This window comes from Lepisosteus platostomus, chromosome 10 (assembly GCF_059453375.1).
Source record: "Lepisosteus platostomus isolate fLepPlt1 chromosome 10, fLepPlt1.hap1, whole genome shotgun sequence".
In the NCBI taxonomy this organism is placed as follows: domain Eukaryota; kingdom Metazoa; phylum Chordata; class Actinopteri; order Semionotiformes; family Lepisosteidae; genus Lepisosteus; species Lepisosteus platostomus.
The window spans coordinates 54,172,673-54,194,590 of NC_142620.1; the positions used below are offsets into that span (position 1 = coordinate 54,172,673).

The 21,918-nt window shown below is 45.5% G+C and overlaps 1 protein-coding gene across 3 annotated transcripts in view; it reads left to right on the forward strand.

Annotated features, from left to right (window-relative positions):
• kdrl (kinase insert domain receptor like) overlaps window positions 1-21,918 on the forward strand; it is a 60,993-nt gene that overhangs the window by 35,072 nt on the left and 4,003 nt on the right. For all 3 annotated transcript variants that reach the window (XR_015924962.1, XM_088597322.1, XM_088597321.1), the window contains exons 16-29: window positions 934-1,040; window positions 2,034-2,169; window positions 3,354-3,458; window positions 5,750-5,863; window positions 6,256-6,344; window positions 6,753-6,906; window positions 7,625-7,722; window positions 8,471-8,593; window positions 9,663-9,774; window positions 12,570-12,669; window positions 16,941-17,046; window positions 18,224-18,348; window positions 19,195-19,273; window positions 19,551-19,651. Coding sequence is in view for 2 of the 3 variants with exons in the window: in XM_088597322.1 (XP_088453448.1) it covers window positions 934-1,040; window positions 2,034-2,169; window positions 3,354-3,458; window positions 5,750-5,863; window positions 6,256-6,344; window positions 6,753-6,906; window positions 7,625-7,722; window positions 8,471-8,593; window positions 9,663-9,774; window positions 12,570-12,669; window positions 16,941-17,046; window positions 18,224-18,348; window positions 19,195-19,273; window positions 19,551-19,651 (1,549 nt within the window). In the remaining variant the exon portion in view is untranslated. The remainder of the gene's footprint in view (window positions 1-933; window positions 1,041-2,033; window positions 2,170-3,353; window positions 3,459-5,749; window positions 5,864-6,255; window positions 6,345-6,752; window positions 6,907-7,624; window positions 7,723-8,470; window positions 8,594-9,662; window positions 9,775-12,569; window positions 12,670-16,940; window positions 17,047-18,223; window positions 18,349-19,194; window positions 19,274-19,550; window positions 19,652-21,918) is intronic.

Sequence of the window (21,918 nt, forward strand, 5' to 3'; positions counted from 1 at the left end):
TCAATCGCGAGGTCATGCTAAGGTATTTTTGGTTGCACTAAATTGCAGTCCTGTTAGTTTTTTTCCCCTCACTGACTTCTACAATAATCCATTTCATAACCGGCACAAATTACTTCCCAAGAAAGGTTTGTTTAAAAGAAACCAGGTTTGTCTCGCAGTTAGTCCTCGTCACATGTGGCCTTATTCACTCGGAGTGATGGAGTCACTTTCTCCTACTATGAAAAGAGGGAATTGTGAAGATATTTCAACATCACTGTCCTTTAAGCTATAGTTCATGATCAGTAGATAAACATCTGTGTATCCAAAGAGTAGAGGTGTTCTAGCAACAGAAATATCCAAAGAATTTAGGATTGAAGAAAAAGAGTGGATCCTTCAAATGAAATTCTAGTATGTGAAAGAATCTATTCTTTGCAACTCAGTACTTGTTTGACCTCTTTTTGCTGAACCCACCTGACATTTTTTGTCAGGACACAGTTTAAGATTTTATTTAAGATGTGTTGCATGAAATGGAAAGATAATTAAATTCTATTCTAGCCATGCCTTGGACAGAATATTGCCTTATGCTGAAGGCAGGAACAGTGACCTTTCCTCCTTACGGCAGTGGTCTTATCAGTTTGAGAATCTGGCCAAGCCATTTCGTGAATGAAGCCAGGCCTTCATAGTTTGTTCCAGACACACCTTTCTTTTCCCAGCCCTGTCTGCGGCCCTACAGCGAATGGCTGTATGGTGTGACCTTGCTACCAGCTCTCTTCAGGACCGAAGAGATTTGACTGCTCCATCCTGCCTGTGTTCAACAGAACTGTCTTGCTGGGCATGGTTCTCACCGCTCTGCTTCAAACTTTCTCTGGCCTTTGTTTTTCTTTTGCTTCTGAACTGAAGCGATAAGTGATCCCCTAGATAAGGTCTGACCAGCGCGCAACTGGTGTGTTTCAGGGTCCGACGACAAGCCCAACATCGAGGTCATTATCCTGGTGAGCACAGGAGTGGCAGCCACTTTCCTCTGGCTCATGCTAATCCTCTTCATTCGCAAGTTGAAGAAGGTGAGAGCAGCGCGCCCTGTATCCTGCCACCCTCCTTCCAGACAGAGCCACCTTTTGTTCATTGTTTGCTGTGTATTTGTTATTTTCTGGGGACAGGGGTGGGGGTGCTGGGTAGCAATCTTACCTTTTTAAGGAAAGAAACAATGATACTGCTGTATTAGTTTCGGCAATGGCCCTGAGATGGCCTTGTTGCAAGTTAATGAACCCTGCAAGAATACTTGAAATCGCCCCGGGTGAGTCATTCCTTTTGTGTCACATGCGTTTCCATTCTGAGAGGACGCTCAGAGATATTGTTGAGGTTGCACAATTCTCTGCTGGCCCACAGGGCTGAAAGTTTCAAAGTACTTCCATTGAATTTTGAGCATGTCCACACCGGAATGACAAACACCCAACAAGCTAGAAAAAGATACCCTTTTCTATTGTGTCGACTGGAGGATTGTTTCATTGGATATCGTGTCTGTGCGCAGTGTCTGAGGAGTTATTTCAGATGCTAGTATTTCTGGGGGGCAAGGAGAAAAACACACACTTTCATTTTTAGTCTGGGGAATTTGGTGTTAAAATTGAGCAGAATTCTCATCCGAATGTGTCAGCATTTTTTCAAATAAAACATAATAAGCATTTTTTTTAAATAAAGATTTTAATAAGCAATTTTCTAACCACAAAATGACCTAAATCTAATTATAATGATCTGATCTTATTCACAAAATATAATGTATCTACTTACTTACTGTACGTAGAGACACGCTAACAGTCTATGTGACATACATATATATGCAGCATATGCTAAATATATGCCTATACAATAAACTGCGTTACTCAGGAAGTATCAAATCAATTCAGCTGGAAGTGTTTCAGTCCGATGTACATGTGAGAAAAGCATCTGCTTTTTCAATCGAGTCAGTTAAACACAGGGCACAGAGCTTTTCTGTTTTATTTCATCGTTCTGGAGTGGTCTCAAGCCCCGGTCTCTTACGCACACCGGTCCTTTCCCAGCCCAGCTCCGCGGACATCAAGACCGGGTACCTGTCCATCATCATGGACCCCGACGAGATGCCCCTGGACGAGCAGTGCGACCGCCTGCCCTACGACAGCAGCAAGTGGGAGTTCCCCCGAGACCGACTGCGGCTGGGTAAGCACGCGGCCGCTCGGACCCGGGACTCCCCCTGTACAGCTGCGTCGCGAGGTGCGCGGTGAGCCCAGGCAGCTTTCCCGCCGAGTCCATCGCCCCGGCCACAGCTGTGAGGCGACTGCCATGCTTGCGTCCCTCAAGTCAAGGCTGTGTCACTCAAGGTCACAGGGAGCATCCTCTCAACCTGCTGCCCAAGGGCAGAGGAGGGGGACTTACTGTGCGCCAGCCTCCGATCTCAATACGAGGCCCAGTGCAGCTCCTCTTCCTTACTCCCCTTGACACCAGACACAGGACTTTCTTATCTGCCACGTTGACTGCATGCATGGTCATGACAGAAGATTCCACTATAAGGTAGATGCACTGTATTGCAAGAACAGGAACGGGTTAGAAAGGCGATGATCGGTGTTTTGTAAGGACTGTGTCTTTTGTCCTCACAAAGCCAGTATGGGAAAGTTATTTAGGTCCCGGGCCTTTTGCTGAGATCAATGTCAGCAGTAGCCAGAAAGACATGCCGTGATGCCCCCTCTGTCTCCCCTTCAAGTCCCTGAAAATCCCCAAGAATTCCCTTATCACAGCCCTCGCCTCCTGGAATTTACTAGGGATGGAAAAAGGAAATGCTCAGCCTTACGATGGTATGTTGTAATCACCTCAGAGACATTGCACAACACTGCTGAGTCAAGGACCAAGTTTAACGTTTCCTTTAAATGTGAGCAGGCTTATAGGGCAGATGTCATTTTGAGGGGGGTCTGTATGGTTGACGAGTCTTTCAACACATGACCTGTACACGCCCAACTATACAGACCCCACTGCCCTGTTACAGTTAAATAAGAGATAAGAGCCTGTATTCGTGTCTTTCTTTTTACTGTACAAGTATAACAAGTGTGCTAAAACTAGCATCAGATATTTCATGTTCTGGATATTGCGGCCAGTGCTGCTGTAAAATATAAATTTGGCTGCACAGTCTGCCTTTGACAGACGCGCCGTCGTTCCTGACCAGAGCCCCGTCCTGTGGTCTTGATGGATGGCTGTTGTATATCCCCAGTGGCTGGCTTGCAGCGCAGACAGAACGGCCGCAGGTTCTTCTCATTAGCGGCCTCTCTCCCGACGGGGCTCCGATCTCCAGGTCACCTCTCAGAGCGCTCCGGCTCGGGCTCCGCCAACCTCTTCTTTTTTTCCGACCTCAGGCAAAACCCTGGGCCACGGAGCGTTCGGGAAGGTAGTGGAGGCGTCCGCGTTCGGGATCGACAAGCTCTCGACCTGCAAGACGGTTGCTGTCAAAATGCTCAAAGGTATCGTTCTGAATCCACCGGCTTGGTTTTTGGAGCTTCATGATGGTACATGGCTGTCGCTCTTTTACTAGGTTTGTCTGGGCTGAAACCTTCTTTGCCCATTACTGCTCAAGAAGACAAGGGCATCGCTGTTCTCTTCTGCCTTTCTGTATTGGAGTTTTTTCAATATGCATTCAAAGACTTGTAACACCCCATGTGCAAACGATTAGCCTGCGCACATGGGGTACCGGTTTAAAGAGGCGTGTGACTGGAGTTTACTCGACGTATTTATGCTGAAGGCAAGCTATGACCCTAGACCCCATAGAAGAGTCCTGCCAGTAAACTGATTGTGGAAGAGGTTATATCTCTCTCCTCATCCAAGATTTGCAGGTGAAATGAGGTTTAAGTGTACAAGGTGCAAATTAACTGAATGCAAAAACATCTGAGGTTTGATTATTATTCTCAAACTTATAGCTTTAAGGCACTGCATCCTGGGTTCTGACTTTTTCTCTTCATATTTATAAAATCAAGAAACACCCACAGAGTGAAATACTGTATGTATTATTTTATCATCGGATTTCTAAAAGTCGTCACTTATAACAACAAATTAAGAGACATTTTTCCCTTCTTCAGACGAAGACTGATCACAGGCAAGCTGTTCCTTAACAAGCAGTTAAGAAAAAAGCTGTAGAATAATTTTGCAGTGAGTTCAGAATATGCTTCTTTTCAATTTGTACTCGTTTTTAAAAGCACTATTGAAAATAAAGATTTAACGACAAAATACAGACGGGGAAAAAACCCACAACGACTTTGTTTAATTGGTAACTTTTGATAACTCTAACATTGTGCTTCTAATTACAAAAGTATTTAGACAGAACTTATTTTGTAAATATTCATAATTCTAATAATATGACCAATAGCTACAAATGTAAATCAAGCTGAATTATTTTACCAGTACACGTGTCTTTTCATTTGCTTTGTAATAACCTTGACTAATCTTGTAATAAACTTGTAATAACCTTGAATAATGTTGGATAATGCCAGCAAAATAAATCATAAAATATCATCTTTATTAATATTGGAACTATGGATTGAAACATTATAATGATGTAAAAGTACATCTGATTACTAAGTAACTACTTAAAAGTGTTACCCTTGAGTTTTCTCGTGTTGACTGAAATCCAGAAGGTCAAAATAGATTACCCATGGGCCCACAACCAGGAACATCATAAAACTGGAGGAGCTGTGAGTCCCAGCAGCCGTGCTGGGAGGTGTGCACAAGGAGATGATGAGTCTGGGCTATTTTTCTCGGGCATGTCCTTAAAGACATTCGTCTTTCCTCTGCATTAATCACCGAGGTAGAAGCTGAAGGATTGCTACGTCATGCGTCCTGAGTTGCCCCGTAATGAAAAGCAGTGTGTTCCTACAGCACAGCTACACGCTGGGGAATTCTGAGGACACATCAAACTACCAGGAAGGAGCAATCAGAACTGGAGCTGAGAAAGGAACAGCAAGATACTGTAATCATCAGTGACAGAGACATAACCCTCCCACAGTGCACACACTCACCAGTGTCGTTTGTCAAATACACACCCAGCATCCACAGGCGTCACAATCCTGCAATAAGGAGCTTAAGGCCCATAAGGTTGTCATCTTCTCTTAGTCTTCTGTTCTCATACGCTGCACACTGACAGAGAAGACAGGCTCTAAGATTGTGTCTTTGGGACCGAGTTCATGATCAGAGAAAGTGAAAAAGTGACTTGGCTTTGAGTGTGAGCTCCCATCTTCTTATAAAATTGAGCACCTTTTTTGGTAAACCTAGAGTTTTAGCTTTTCCGAGTGCGTAAATCACATTTGAAAGACGCGACGGGAACTAAGGCTTTTTAAATCTAAAACGCACATGCAGTTTAATGCTTCTCACATGTACACATAGAGGGGATTGTTTCATACCAGCAGTGTAGCAGGGAGCATGTTGGGTTTTCTCTTTCAAATGATCTATGCGCTTGAGAGAGAACAACCTGCAGATGTTAAATCAGCAGATGGTGTGCTTTTGCATCTGTCTTTAATTGCTGGCCACACTTCTAAGAATTTCAGACTTATTTTGCTTGGGCTAAAGGTCTCAGATGTCCAGGCATACCTTTGTAATGATAAAAGCTGTGAAATATTACAGTCCAGACTGTCTTAGGGGTTCATCATCGGGTTTTTTCAGCCTCCTGTTTGTTGCCTTATTATATCACCCTCAGCCCATAGCAGTGTCCTGAGGGCTGTAGCGATCTGATACAGGGGCCATGTGTTTGTTTTGTGCTGAACAGAAGGAGCTACAACGAATGAGTGCAAGGCTCTGATGTCGGAGCTGAAGATCCTGATTCACATTGGCCATCACCTGAATGTCGTGAACCTGCTGGGAGCCTGTACCAAACCTGGAGGTAGGGAGGGGGGTGTGGCAAGCGGCACTGCTCAGACCTCCGGTACTCATTGCTAGAGGTCCGCAGCACGCCAGGAGCTCTCACTGATGCACAGTGCCAGGCGCCAGGCATTATTATCACATGCAGAAATTAAAACTACAGGTTGTGCAGAGTCCGGTGGTTTTGTACAAACAGAGTCTCCCCAACTATATCGGACAAAAGCTGGAACACTGGGAGGTACTTTGCAAAAAAAAAAGTCTATCAGGCACCTACTGCTGCCTGGTTTTGTTGATCAGACCCCATCCTATTGCAGGAATAGATGAGAGATAAAGATACCCTCTTGACTAAAAAAGAGAGAGTTTAAAGAGACCAAGTATCCTGTTAACAAGTCTTGTTTACATGCACCTCTACAGGTCCCCTGATGGTTATAGTTGAATACTGCAAGTATGGAAACCTGTCCAACTACCTAAGAAGCAAGAGAGGAGACTTTGTGGTTGACAAGGTAAATCAAGCTCAAGGCTTCTCTCGCGTTCGTGCTGGGGCGGGTGTTGACATTTTTTTTTCCCATTGCAATTGCAACAGAATGAACTTGTCCAAAAGTGGAATTTAAGACCATGCTGTTTACTTGCTTTTGCCAAGTGAAGAGCGTTTTTCTAGCAAGGCTCGCTCAATTATTATCAACAGCTGCGGTGACGGTTCCCGCTGTTTTCTATGGTAGCTGCTTAGAATAGTGCACCGTTCCCCTCCTGCTTGTGTCGACCCGGCTTACCGGAAAGGCCACACAGGACCATCCTCGGGCGGCACAGCCTCGACAGAAGCTCGGGTGCGAGGGGGAGGCTGTGCCCCCTTCGACAGGCTCGGGGGAGAGCGCGGGCTCTGAAGAAGTGTTCCTTGTGTCGCCCCGTGGCAGGGTCAGGGGCGCAAGGCGGTGACGTCCGAGTCGAGCCCCGACCTGTCGGAGCTGATAAAGAGGCGGCTGGAGAGCGTGGCCAGCACCGGAAGCTCAGCCAGCTCGGGGTTTATAGAAGATAAGAGCTACTGCGATTCGGAGGAAGAGGAGGAAGGTAACAGCGGAGCGTCTTCCTGCCGCCGCCGTGCTCACACAGCGCACTTCCTGCCGCCGCCGCTCAGCACTCACGCCCCCTCGATTGTTCTCCTCCGGCGATCTGATGGAGCGCTTCCTCCAGGGTTTATAAATATTGTGAACAATACATTACTGTCAGGCTCTGTTTGTCCCGTCCTGGTGCGTCTGCCGCTCTGTCAGGAGTAAACATGTTATTTATTCAGGTGGGCCTACAGTCTGACATGAAACTCATCTGATGTCTGTGTTTCATTTGACGGGAGACGCCCTGGACGCCCATCTCCGTTTTTTTAAAGGATGTTTTGAAAGCGCCCGAAATTTCACGCACGTTAATAACCCCAGCGATCGCGGGCTGCAGAACGGTGGGACTGAACCACGAGATAAGCGCACACGTGCTGTGAAGTGCTCTCTGTGTCTTGCAACCTTCTGCTGTTTATACAAGAATATATTTGTATTCCCGTTCGCTAGTACACCAGGCACCGATATGTGATCAAAGGAATAGCTTAAGTAAAAGAACCTCCAATCACACCTGCTTATTCAAATCTTTGCCAGGACTTTATTATTTAGTATTATGAACATTTTGATAGATCTTAAATTCGCACAGAAGATAAAGGTTCACTCCAACATATAGTACCAAACACCTGATTTCAATATTTCCATGCCTGTTGATTCCAGGTTCTCTGGTTCTTTTCTATCAACAGAAGCTGAAGATCTGTACAAGCGAGTCCTAACCATGGAAGACTTGATCTGTTACAGCTTTCAAGTTGCGAAAGGCATGGAGTTCCTGGCTTCAAGAAAAGTATGTTTTTTTCTTCCTCCCAGTGCACAACTGTAGATGTTTCATTTCTTTCTTCAGTGTTTTAATCGAAGAGATTCGTCGGCGAGAGCAGTTAGTGAGCTCAGATGAAAAGTTAACGTTATTTACTTTAGAACCAATGACATCTTGTAGCTTCATTTGAGTTTGATCTGGAAGAAGAAAGGAAACTTAACTTGTTTTGGCAGCTGTGTAAGTCTTATCCGGTATAAAATCATCATGCATGAAAATATAACAAAAGCCCCGTCCCCAGTGTGTATAGCAATACATTACCTCATTACTGCATGCTTAATTCAAATCAGTTAGCCTGCAGTAACGTTACAGTGGTGCAGAGGTCTAATTAATTATGCTGAAAACCCATTGTTGTAAATGACCTAATCAACTACAAACCTGAGTCAGGGGCATGTTCAGAAATGCCTGCTTGCAGCTGACTGAAATGCTCATCTCCGCTGCATGCTGATGTCCCCTCTTTGTTTTATACTGTTCATGTTCAATAATGACAACCGAGGAACCACTGCACACGCTTAGTTTCAACAGCAGAGATAATCTAGTGTGAGATCATCCAACGGGTCTCCGCAACCCCTGTGTTAAATATGTTACCATTTAAAAAAAATAATGCAGGAATTTAAAATTGCAGTACAAAACCGCAGATGATAAACAGTATTTGTTATTGTCAGTTTTTAACTTGCTGTAGAAAGTTTTGTAAGCACAGTTGCTCTGTCTTGCTTTTCAGTGTATTCACCGTGATCTGGCAGCTAGAAATATCCTGTTATCAGAAAACAACGTCGTCAAAATATGTGACTTTGGACTGGCAAGGGACATTTACAAAGACCCCGATTATGTGCGCAAAGGAGATGTAAGTTTCCCTTTTGGACAAGTAGCAGACCTCTTGTGTGAATCGTTTTATTGTTCTGCTGGCAGGTGTGACGTGCGGTGTCGTGGAATGGACCCATATGGCAATCCAGATATAGTTTAAAGTGTAAAAAAGGGGTGAAGAATGTTTTCTTTTGGTGAAAAATGATGAAAAGACTGAGAGCTCTTTCAAGAGGTCCTCAGTAACAGGAGTAGCTCTCACCTCAAACATGGGCAAACAGACCGTCAGAGGATTGTAGATCCTGTCTGTTCTGATTTTTTTCCCAACTTACCCGTAATTAAACTATCATTTAAAGCACTGAAGAATTTGGACAGGGTTAGTCATGAATGTGCACCCTGAACCCGTATCGAGGTTTCACGTATACCCTCCTGTCAGCTGTGAGGAGTGTGAGTAATTAATAGGGAGTGGCTGATACGGTGTCATTCCCACTAGTGTGTGGATGTCATGAATTGCTCATCTGGTAAGAGCTGTTTAGACAGTGATAAGGCAGTATCCACTTACAAAGAGGCTTGTGGAGAATTGGGATGGAGCTTCCTTTGCTACATTTCTTTACATCCCCTCTTTACATTAGAGGAGACATTTTCCGCCCTGATGATAGCAAAGGCATTCGCCCAAATTATTTTCACTTTCATCAAGTTCATTTGATTAATTTAGCACCATCCACTTAGTTTTGATTAACATTAATCGCCTTTTAAAGCCAAAAGGCTAAGGGCATAAACAGGTCTCATTAAGCAAGAATTTCAATTAAAAGATCAATTGGCCTCAACTGGAACAAATCTCAGACGTCACAGTGGTCCTACAGCAGCAGGGTTGAGAGTCACTAGTTTAAGGTTAAACTTCTATTATTCTTCACAGGACCTGCATGAACATGGGCTGTAAACTTAAAAAGCCTTAGTCTGAAAAACTGGTCACTTACATTTGAATGGTTTTCTTTCAAGGAACGTTTGTTACAAAACTTATTTTCAAGAGTGAGATCGGGTCTGTTGTGTCAGACCAGAGACAATTAAACAGCCACTGAGGTCAGGCTCACAGCTCTCCTCTCTTCCTCCAGGCCAGGCTTCCCCTTAAATGGATGGCACCTGAGGCCATTTTCGACAAGATATACACCACTCAGAGCGACGTGTGGTCCTTTGGCGTGCTGATGTGGGAAATATTCTCTCTGGGTAAAAGACACTAATGCTTTATCTCCAAAGTGACACAGAATGTACAACCGATTTCCTCTGATGTTGCCGACAGCCGTTCAGTTCAGAATGACACACCCCAAATGAACATTACAAAAATATTCTGCATAGAAATGTATTCCACCTACATGGTAATAACAAACAGAATTTCATGATGGTATTTGTATGGACCTGTAAGGTTAATTTATTTCCTGGGGTGAGACTGAGCAGCAACACCTGACTGATCCAGTGCACAGTGTAGTGAGAGATTGCGCGTATTGTATTTTAGAAGCTGTCTCCACTTTCTTTTTATCAGCTATTGACAAACTTCCAAATCTGGGACAGAAAGCATAAGCACACTAACAATAACTTCTTGGCAGACCGAGGTCATAATAACCTGACTAATACCAAATATTTCCAGGTTTTTGTGGCTTGCCGTGTATTTTTATAATCAAGCTCTAACAGCAGGTTTCGTCTAAAAAGAATACATGAATGTTTACAAGCAAGAGGACATTTGACCCGTCCAGCTTGTTTGGTTTTTAATTGCTAGTTGATTTGAGAATTTCATCCAGCAAATGAAAGAAGCCAGGGTATCGACTTTGACTCACAGCTTGGGAGCTTGCTCCAGATTTCCATATCCCCTTATGTACAAAAGTGCTTCCTGGAAATATTTTTTAGTCCAAATGGAAATGGTTTGGATTACAAGATCCTCTCTCACTATTCAGTACTAAAAGCTTTGCATAGAAAACGTTGTTATTTGCAGAGTTGACCGATATTTGCATTCAACGAATATACTGGTAATTAATACTGAAGCATTTTCAGCAAAGTTTACACCACTTAAACATTAGATTCCTTTCAGAATTGTACAGGAATGTGGGAGTTTACATGCCCCGAGCTTCAAAATCCAAACTTATATTTCCTTCATTCCTGCAGTGAAGTCCGGAGCACAAGTACACGCAGCTGGTGCAGAGAGTTCTGCTACTCTAAATATTTACATATTGACATTGTTTCATGGCTATTTCTGTGCCCTAAAAAAATGGAAGGAATGAGACTGCGACAGAAAGTTACTGCCACGTTTTTGGTATCGTACGCGCTCAAGTTCTTCCAGTAAAAGAAGTGGATTTCGTGAAAAATGTGTGGTCAGACTCACAGCACAAGCTAGCTGCCAAGCGCAGATGTTAATGAGTCTGTCTGTTACTGCTTAATTGTTCCCTTGAAGGAAAACAGTATTACTTCATGTGGCCTGAGGACATAAGGAGCCGGGTGGCAGTGGGAGGTCGCTGCTGAACTCCAGCAGCAGTGTGACCAAGGAAAAGGTCATTAAAATAAAGTCGGTCAAGTCTCCACTGAAAACAAAGGCTTTCCAGTTGGTAGTGCATAACACTGGTAACCAAGCAGCTCATCCAATGTAAATGTTTGTCCTGACTGAGCAGTGCTTTTCTCTCCCTGTATTATCAGCACTCTACTTGCTGCGTGAGCCCGGTCTTTTTTGAAAACACTTGCAAAAAACATGAAACCACGAAAGACACACAAACTCGTGTTTGCAGAGGACAGGGGTTGTTTTTTTTGTCTTTCTGATGTAATAGTTTCAATCGCAGTCAGTATATATCCCAAAGAGACATATCGTCAACATCAGCTTTTTACCACGTGGCGTCGGAGCAGAACTCCGGTCTCTGCAGGAGTAGATTGATTTAATTTTTTCTGCTGCACTGCTGATGGAAGGCACTAGAAAAAAAAAAAACTCCACCCCTCCCACACTTCCCACTTGTATATAGAGAAGTGTGTTTAGGTGTGTCTAAAAGAACATAATAGGGGAACTTAAGAATTCACAACAATTAAAAACCATAACCTTTGGAATCAGATATTATTTGCAGGTCAAAAGTTTGCCCGGGTCACAAATTGCAAACTTAAGCACATTATGGTATCGCACAACCTCCAGTGGCTCAGGCTTTGTCTTGCTACCTTGGATTTCCTGATCTTGTTAGTTTAGGTGCCACAGCTGAACACACACCCTGTTTTTAAATCAGCTTTGGGTTACATTGTAATTAATAAAGACAATACTGCGCAACAATGACACTCCCCCCGACATGGCTGTTGATGGGGGGGGGGTAATGGGTTTAGGCTGACGTCACCCACTTTTCAGAACATTATTCTCTCAGAAAAATGGATTCATGTGCGCGCAATGTCAGAAGATCACATCTGGTCTGGAAAAATATTGTTTTTACAAATATCTTTATAAAACAGACATTTATAAAAAGCAATCAAGGGGAAACTTACTTTGGTACACTTTGGCACTCGTTATTAATCCCATTTACATACCAAACCCACTCTTTTGTGCAATCAGTGCTGCCTCACACCCCCAGGGCTCTGGGTTCAGTTCCAGATTGATGGGACAGTCTGTCTGTGTGGAGTCTGCATGTTGCACATGGGTTTTCATGAAGAGCTCTGGTTTGCTCTGTAAGACACGCAGAGGGGAGCTACCTTACATTGTCCCTCAATGGGCCAGGGTGGAGGGGTGTGTTTCAGTAGGGGGAAGGGGGTGTTCCTAATACAGTCGGTACCGGCTATAACTCAGAGAAACAGAACAAACTGAACACGATGGGTCAAATGTCCTAGGATCTTGCTCTTCATTATAATAAAAGGGAATTATTTGCACTGCCATATTTCAGGCAGATGATGGGTGTGTAAACTATGTTTCAATGCGAAGAGCGTTTTGACTCTGGTCCGGCTTGTTGGCCTCACCGCGGCTCACTCAACGAGCCGGCCCAGCCCAGTGACTCTTGCCCCTGCCCCTCCAGGAGCCTCGCCCTACCCCGGGCTGCACATAGACGAGGAGTTCTGCTGCAAGCTGAAGCAAGGCACCCGGATGAGGGCCCCCGACTACGCCTCCGCAGACATGTAAGATAAGAGATCACTTTATTGGCCATTTACAATGTCTTGCGGTAGGAATCTGTCTTTTTCGCAGGCCCCAGCTTGCTCTCCATGAGACACACAGACAGGGAGAGAAGCTGGAGGTCAGAGCGCAGGGTCAGCCTTTTATACAGCGCCCCTGGAGCAGCTGGGGTGAAGGTCCCAACAGAGTAGGATTCCTCTGCCAGCCGCCGGATTTGAGCCGGCAACCTTCCAGCCACAAGGGCAGATCCTTAGACACAGAGTCACTGCCCCACCCCGTAAGCGACCGAGCGGTGCTGCTCAGCTCGAGCACCATCCTGGGCAGAGAAACTCAACTGTTCTGCGCTGGTTTGAGCATTAGAGCCACTGGTCAACGGGGGGGCTGAAGTCCACCCGAGATACCAGTCCGTGCTTTGTGTTCTGACTGGGAGGAGTTTGGGGGGTAGAAATAAGCAATGCAACAGCAGCACTGCCAGCTTGTAGAGGTGTTGGTGGACCAGTAGGCAGCGCTCTTTCCCCTGGGTCAGAGCGTCCGAATTTACGGAACCGTGTCCCGATACAGTGAGGGGGGACACTGGACTGTAGAAGATGGGTCCTACAGAAGAGACATCTTTTGAAGTTCAAAGTGCTGCCAGTGCATGACGGCAGACAGGCATCAGTGGGTGTTGCACATCAATAGTGGAAAATCATTCTCCCCGCCTATATCTGATGCCTGTGTCCTCTGGGTAATGCAGTTAGTTAAAACCGAATCTTAATCCTTCCTAATGTAAAGCACTACTCCGTACTACTACTACTGCCATTATTATTATTATTATTATTATTATTATTATTATTATTATTATTGATTCCAGACCATGTCATGAGCATGATTTCTGCAGCCCTAGTTATAGTCTCTTGACCTCTTTCTCACTACTATAAGGGGACACTGGCTTTTTATCTATTGAAATATCGTTGGTAAATGTGTCAAAATCAGGTGTGAACCCTGAGCTAACCTGCTTTGCCGTCTGTAGAATTTAAATTGTCCACAAACTGTTTTATATGACCTTCTGAAGCACTGAAGTATGTCCAGGGGGAGTCTTTAATCAGGCCCTGCGAATTTCCTGAAGTTCCTCCTGAAAAACAAGCTCAATTTGTTGTACGAGAGAGAAGGCCCACAGCAGCAATTCACTCAGTCCTCCTCGAGGGAGACGAGGGAGGGCCCACTGTAGGCCTCAGCCAAAGTCAAAAAGCTTTTCACATTACTACGGCTGAGAAGAAAAACATCTCAGATTTCATTACCAGGGAAGTCGGACTGAATTCCAAGATCTGAAAGTGAAGCACGCACAGGCATGTACTGACTGAAAGGTGCGATTGGCACAGAGCTGAAGTGGACTGGACACTCGCTGAGGATATAGATCTGACTGACACAGATTGGGCAGTAACCGAACCTCACATGAAAGACCTGGGACATCCAGGCAGCCCGGTCCGGTGGCAGCGCTCCCCAGCAGCTGGCATTGAAAGTCTGGGTCTGAATACTCCCCGTGTGCGGAGGCAATTCTCAAGGTAGAACCTTGTAAATGTTGTTGAAACCGAATAGTTTTAGTGTTTCTCTACGCTGTCAATCTTGGGTAGGAACGGTATTTGTTTTGTATTCCTTTTTTTTTCCTTTGAGACAAATGGAAGCAAAGCCCTCAGTCTCTCTGGCCTCGGCTGCCCAGTCCTGTGGTTCTCGCTGTTATTCCCTACTTGCGATTACTAACACCACCGTGTGAGACTCGTCGTCTGCTACTATTCCCAGGCACTGATGCGATCCTTCAGTCCTGAACACACTTCTTCACCGAGAAGATGTTCGTCTGCAGAGCTGGAACAAACCCAGCTCTTGTCTATGTAAAGTTTCAGCATTTGACCTGCAGAATCCTTCATTCTGAACCACAAAGCAGTGTGCAAGGGGAGAAGTACTATATATGCAAACCAACTTCATGTATTTGAAAGTGAGCGAACTCAGCAATTCACTCAAAGACAATGTATCGGGTCTGGCGGTTCTCCTGCTCCACATTAGAAACCCCTGACGCAGTCCAGGCCTGGAGGCAGAATGTCTTGGTCTCTTTGCATCAGTTGCCACTGCTGATAGGAGCTACTGTCCTGTTCCAGTTCAGCCAATTATACGTTACACTGGGGCACAACAATCTGAGCAGGAATGAAATCCTGTAGGACTGTGGACCTCCAGGACTGGACTGGGGCATCCCTGACCTAAATTCATGGTAAAGGCATCCGTTTCTCCTGTTGTAATTACGTGTCCTGTGACTTTAAAGCTCAATCCCATCCATAAGGCATCGACCAGCAAGACTCGCACCCAACACAGCCCTGAACACAGTACTAGCCTCCTGTCATTTCATCAGATGGCCTGAACCAGCCGTTTTGGGACGTAAAGGGCAACGCTTGCTTGGGGCCGAGCACACTAAACTGCTCTTCCCCCTTAACTTGCACGCAGCGAATCAAGACTGGTGCACAGTGTGAGGAGGACAAGGCGAGAGCACCAGGGCAAATCCTTACCCTGAAGCCCTGAGCGCACTGCGAGCAGACCTCTGGCCCCCTGCTGCCCAGCCCGAATGAGTCACCATCACGGACACAACAAAGAACTGCATCTGCAACAATAGAGAATTCCCTTCATTAAGACAATATACATACATTCCCAGATGTTAGCATGCCGCCACAAAACAGGAAGGAGGTGCCTGGGGATTTCATTGTGGAGCTATCGGACATCCTAGCTGCTCCTTGATTTGTGACCAATCAAAAGTCATTATCATGTGCGCTTCCCGACACTTCCGGGATCCGTGCACCTGGGGAATAAGGCTAATGACAGGGAGAATTACTACGGAGCCATTTCCTCCAATTAACTGCGGCATTGCTGGGGAAGACAAAATAGTGATTTAAGGCTCGGATATCGAAGGCCAAAACAAAAACACAGGTGGAGAAGGGGAAGAGCAGGGGACCATCTGCGTTTGGAGACTCCTTAGAAGGCAATGCAGAGTAGCTCAGCTACTATGAGCTTTTAACATCAGACTGTGTGGGTGATGCAGTTGTAGCCAGTCCCACCTCAACACGTGGCCAGCATGGCCAACTTCAATGCGGCTCCCAGTCACTGGGAAACAGCATGACATGCACGTATTTGCACAGTCGTTTCTATGTGTGTCTGGCCACAGTGTGGTTGTTGTTCTAATACAGGGGTACGGGGTAACCCCAGTGCAGGATCTGCAGGGCTGATGACATATAGGCTCACAGTCGAGCTGGGCGTGTAACAACCTGAAGCGGCTCTTTATTGGATTAAGTATTGGTGAAGCTAACGACTTCTCCGAGGTCTTCAGCTGCTGCTGAAAAACCTGCAGGCACACCGGCCCTCCAGGACCAGGACTGGGGTTTTCTGCTTTATTACATACATCCAGGCGGGATGAAACAGAAACGTAAGCACTGGAGAATTTCATCACCAGGAGGTTCCCTCCATAGGAGGAGCTGTCTGAAGAACATAAGAAAGATTACAAACGAGAGAGGGAATTCAGCTCATCTACCATTACTTTTAGTAGTTAGTAGTTGATTTGTCATGTTATCCTGCCTGTGATGTATTTATTTAGTTAGTTAATGGAATCTAAAGCATCCTTGAAACATTCTTTATTGTCTCTCAGTGTCCGTCACTGAAGTCGGCTGTTTTTTCAGTAAAAACTATAATACTCCGCAATGAATTGCTGCATTCCTCTGCAGTTGAACCCTGTATTACTGCACAGCGTATTGGAACGACCTCAAGCAGAGACTTCCCACATGGCCAGCAATGCTGACAGCCCTTCTGAAGAATGTCAAAAATATTTAAAAACTGTGTGGGGCAGCGCACCAAGGCTCTAAGCAATTAGTGTGGAATTATCACATTGCCCTGTTCACTATGTAGACTGATAATATTAGGTATTAAGAAATGCACCTCCTTCTCGTGGTATATCAACATAATAAAGTTACAGCCAGGCCGCGCTGCTTGCCGGTGTGCATGTCAAGCAGTACCGCTGTTTTGCATGTGTTCACAGCCATTTCCTGTGCTTCACCTTGACCATCAGCACTTACAGACACACGTGCAGTGTGTCAACAGGGCTCTGTACTGTGCACACCATTAGACAGATATCTGGGGCTTTTGCAATGGAAAATGACCTTTCCGTGTCAGAAACCTTCACAGTGCAACACGGCAAGCACTGATGACTTCCTCACAGCAATAAAACATCATCCTGTCCAGCGCAGTAATTAAAGCTTTTATCCTGCAGCTACCAGACAATGTTAGACTGCTGGCAGGGGGAGCCTGCGGACAGACCAACCTTCACAGACCTGGTGGAGAAGCTAGGAGACCTGCTTCAGGCCAACGTGCAGCAGGTAAGGAGAGGAGCTCAGGTGTGCTCAGGGAACTCCATGTTCAACAGCTGTGCGCAGGCAAGGCCAATACTGAAAAAATGAGAATGTTTATGATTAGTGATTTTGCACAGAAAATGAAGACATCATCCAGCTGGGGGCTGCACATTGGTGGTGGAGGGGAGTCCCCATTACCTGTAAAGCGCTTTGAGTGGAGTGTCCAGAAAAGCGCTATACTGTATAACTGTAAAGAATTATTTATTATTATAATTATTAAGACTCACTTTTTCTACTTTTAATTTATTTTTTACTAATCAGATATTGTCTTCACATAACGCTGCTTGTGGGTAGATTCATTTGCATTGACAACAGGCTCTTCATGCAGCAAAGACTCCCCAAAGAAATGAAATGATTCACTTTCTCTTGCACACAGGCCATGCTCACTCCCCGCCAGTCCCTTCTCAGGAACCAGAGAGGGACAGTGTGGTGCTCCTTGTACTGTACATTAAAGAGCCAAAAGACCTTCGGGCCAAACGGCCCCAATTCACACTGGCTAGGAACAAAAATTCACCGGTTTGGAACGGGGTTTTCCTCTTCCCACAAAGTTTCTGGAGGAGGTTAATTGAGAGAAAAGCAGCACTGATCTCATAGACTCTCTAGAAAGGCTTTTCAGTTTTGAACAGATCTCAGCCATGGCTGAGATTACTGACTCGCATTAAACGTATACACCGTATGATCATGCAAGATCACTTTCTTTGTAAATTAAAAAAGAAAAAAAATGTTTTGCAGAATAAACAGGAGACATTCTGGTTTTCATTTGTAAAGTGAACCAAGATAATGAAAGCAAAAGCATATTTATCATTCAACGTAATTCCTTAACATATTGATGGGTAAAAGAACTGATTGTTTTTTTTACAGAGACAATTTTCAGAGTCCCTACTGATACAGCACTGTGGGTTGGCACGTCTGCAGCTCTTTAGCCTTTCCCTCATTCCTAACAGGCTCATGTTCCAGCCTGGACTGCTAAAAGTTGGGATTTGTGTTTTTGTTTTACAAACATGGAGCTCCAGATGCTCCGGTGTTCAGGTTTACCAATGGAAAATTAAAGTCTTACAGGTTCTTTCCAGCACCACATAGTTATTTGCACTTGCTGTGGGCGGAATGTGTCATCACAGAATAATTCCATGTGTGCCCTTCGCAGGACGGCAAGCACTACATCCCCATAAACACAGCACTGCTGACCAAGGAAGACAAGGCCTCAAGCACTTCGAAAGCAGAGGAGCCCTCCAGAAACTCAGACAGCCTCAGGAACTCGGGGAGCACATGGTAAGCACAGATCTCCCCCGCCACACAGGCACCGAGGCCTGCAGCACGCTCCCGGGCCAGCTCTCTGGTTCTGATCCGCCAGGCCCGTGCAACAGCAGCCCGGGCCTCCAGCAGGGATAAGCCCGCCGTGGGGGCGATGGTGAAACGGGGGGTCACGGGTGCGCAGCAGTGAGAGAGAGCACGGCCCCCGACATAAATCACCGGGGGCAGAGGTCTGACGTTCTTCTCCAGCCTCACGTGCGGTTAAAAGCTGCCCTCGGCTGTCAGAGGTTAAACCGCAGCAGGGCGATACAGAGAAGCGGCTGTTGCATTTTGCTGAAAAGAATCGGCACAGATAATGTTGAATAAATCTAGTACAGCGCAACCGTCCATCAACACAGCTCCATATATATATCTTGGCCACCTCACGGAATTCCAATCGCAGCCAGAGCACCTGATACGGCCCTTCTACCCCCCCGAAGACAATATTGCAAAGCTCCTAGATTTTGATTATACCAGCAGGCGTTTTCCAGGTGATGAAAGGCCATGTGTATCATTAGAACTGGATCCATCTATTTTAAATGTGTGGTGAAAATAATAATAATAATCTGAATGTCTTCTAAGTCAGCCAGTGTATGCTGAAATGCTGCAGTGTGTCTTCTGTTTTATTGTGGCTGATAAAAAAACTAATTTAACTTGAGGGAAATAATGAAAGTTTAAATCTGCATTATAGAAATTCGGGGGAAAAAAACATTCCACAGTTCCTTCCGTACCTTCTGCAAACCATAAATTTATTTTTTTGCACAATTCTGTAGGTTAAGTTGCTTTTCATACTTGTCTAAAATTATCTGCCTCCTCGTCACACAGGAACATAAAGATCCGCCCCCCCAGCGTGAAGACCTTTGACGAGGTCACTGTGGAGGACGACACACACAAAACCGACCAGGTAGGTCCTGCCTGGGGCTGGAGAGCGTCACGGTGCATAACTGGGGAAAAAGGCTTCCCTACACACAGCTTTGGAAAACGCGCTGCCTTGTTCTTCTCATTCATTTGGAAAGACATTCCACTTCATCTCCTGCAGCCATGTGAAAAGAGCCCTAGATAATATATGTCCCCATGCATTCACTGACCTGCTCAGTTCGGAGTAACCTCTCCAATAAAAGGCACCGTTCAGGACGCTACACTTGGCCAGGCTCTAACTTCCTGTCCTGTGTCCTGTGCAGGAGGGCCAGTCGGACAGCGGGATGGGGCTCTGCTCAGACGAGGTGAAGACTCTGCAGCTCCTGGAAAACCTAGCCAGGCCCTTGAGCATAATGGCTTTAGCGTAAGTACATGTAATCCTGTTTGAGCCCTGTCACTGACGGATTCCAGAACCACAGGAAGAGCTGTTTTTCTCCCGCTCTGGAATGCAGATGTTGCACGTTTAGCAGGGCTCCTGAGTTTCCCACACTTCCAAGTGCTCCTGATTAGTTTTCCCTCTGCCGAGGGTTGCGAAAGTGAGCCAGCAGATTCGTGAAACACCATTGTGCGGTGTAATGATCTGAAAAGATGGACACAAAAGGCTCCGGAAGTGGTATTCCCATTCAGGGTGAACAGGCAGGAACCGTCCTGTGTCTTGTGCAGCTTGCTGTCTCGGTGCTTTCCTTAACGAGCTTTTTTAAAGACACGTTGTGAAATTAGCAAACATCAGATGACTGAAAGAGCACACATCTTCCGTGATAAATGTCAGTGGGACCCAGTCCAGCTCACCAGAGATAACTGCAAGCCTTTTAGCCTGTAAACAAGTGAATTGTTGACCTAGCAGAATTCTGGAACAAAACCTCTAATTTAACTCTCCTCAGTTTTGCAACTTTGCATTGTTACAAGCGCCAGTACCATTCACAAGCGAAATCGGTCAGAATGCACCTGACAAAACATCAGCCTGTATTGGCAAGGGTTTGACACCGGCGCATCCCAGGAGAGACTGCTTTAAACCCAAGTTCCCCAACAGGCCGATTTAATTCCGGTTTAAATATTAGCTGCAAACCCTCCGCCTGCTTTGAACATCGCTCACGGTAAGAGACGCCAGTCATGTACACATGGAAACAATTCTTGCATCTGTAAGGACGCATCCTGCTGCCAATTTGCGAGGGCGACTCCTGCAAAGGACGCATCATGGTGCTTGGCGAGACTCTTGCCTGTAATGTGACAGTGCTGGATTGTGAGCAAACATCAGAGGACTGCAGGTCTCAGGACATGTAGTCCCTGCAAGACCTATGTAGAGGTTTTGTGCCGCGCCATTCGGAATACTCCTCTCCCGTCAACCCGGGGGTCATGCCTTCATCTACAGCCAGGAAGGGGTAGTTCCACGGCTAGGTTCTCAGCTTTGATTCCTTTTTTTTTCTTTTCCTTTACAAATCAGTGGAGACTTTAGAAAGTCCAGCCAGCCAACAAGACCCAGTTGCGCTTCATCACGAGTTGAGCTCGTTTCAAGACGTATTGTTCAAAATGTTAAATTATATTTGCTTTAAAAATTAGGCTTCTATTTGTCAGGAAAAAATACCATGGAGAGAGCTTCACTCCCACATCCCCAGTGTCTTGAATAAAACCACATGGTTCGTGCACATCGATCTATAAAGTATCTGGACCAGGTGAACCACATACTGTACTCAAGGGAACCGTAGGATCTGTGGCTCCCTGTCCCTATATTTCAAACACCACTCAAGAGTTTAAGTGAATCAGAGAACATATTTCTGAAGTGAGACAGGACTTGAAAAAGCTCATTTCCATCAGCACCTTTCAGAACACAAGAATCACCACCGAAGCCAGACACGCACCCCTATCCTGTCTGCCTAATATGGGCCTTGAGTTGGAAACAATGTGTGAACTCAAGATTAAAAATCCTTTTTGGTGTTTAAAGTTCTGGCTCTGGGACTGAAGAGTTCCAAGCTGATGTTATGATAGCTTCTGTCACAGCCCCCCCCCAACATATTCATTCTTGCCCATTCCCTTGGGCTGAACCCTGCTTTTCACTGCTGTGATTGAAGTTTAAAGGACTGTGGGGAGGAAGACGTGGTTAAACCTCAAGGCTGGCCCCGACCTCATTAATTATGCTGAGGATTTGACTGCACTCCATTACTCATATTCGCTCGCCACTTAAACGACAGCCTTAAGCACGGTGCAAGGTGAGACCTGGCCCGCAGTCAGGAGTGCTGGGCCCCTGTGCATCCTGGGAAAGGTCCTGAGTGTGTGGTCCTCAGAGCGCCGCTCTTTCTCCCTCAGTTTAGTGCCCTGGGAAGAAAGCCAAGAACCACAGATAGTTCGCTGGTGCGCCTTGTTACTCCTGACAACTTTAATACCTGCAAATTGAAAGCAGAAAATTAGAAAATCTGGCCTTGGATCCCCAGTGAGCCATAAGATCGCAGCGAAGTCATAAATACGGAATAAAATCACTTTTATCCAAGCCCTTGGTTAAAGAATGTCACTTTTTTTACAAAGTAAGAAGTGTGGAGTCCAGGCTATAACTGCGGAACTTCAACAAGCTGTGCTTTCAAAAGCAAGAACGTAGGTTCACCTGTAAAGAAAATAATATTTGTAAATGCTCAGAGAAGT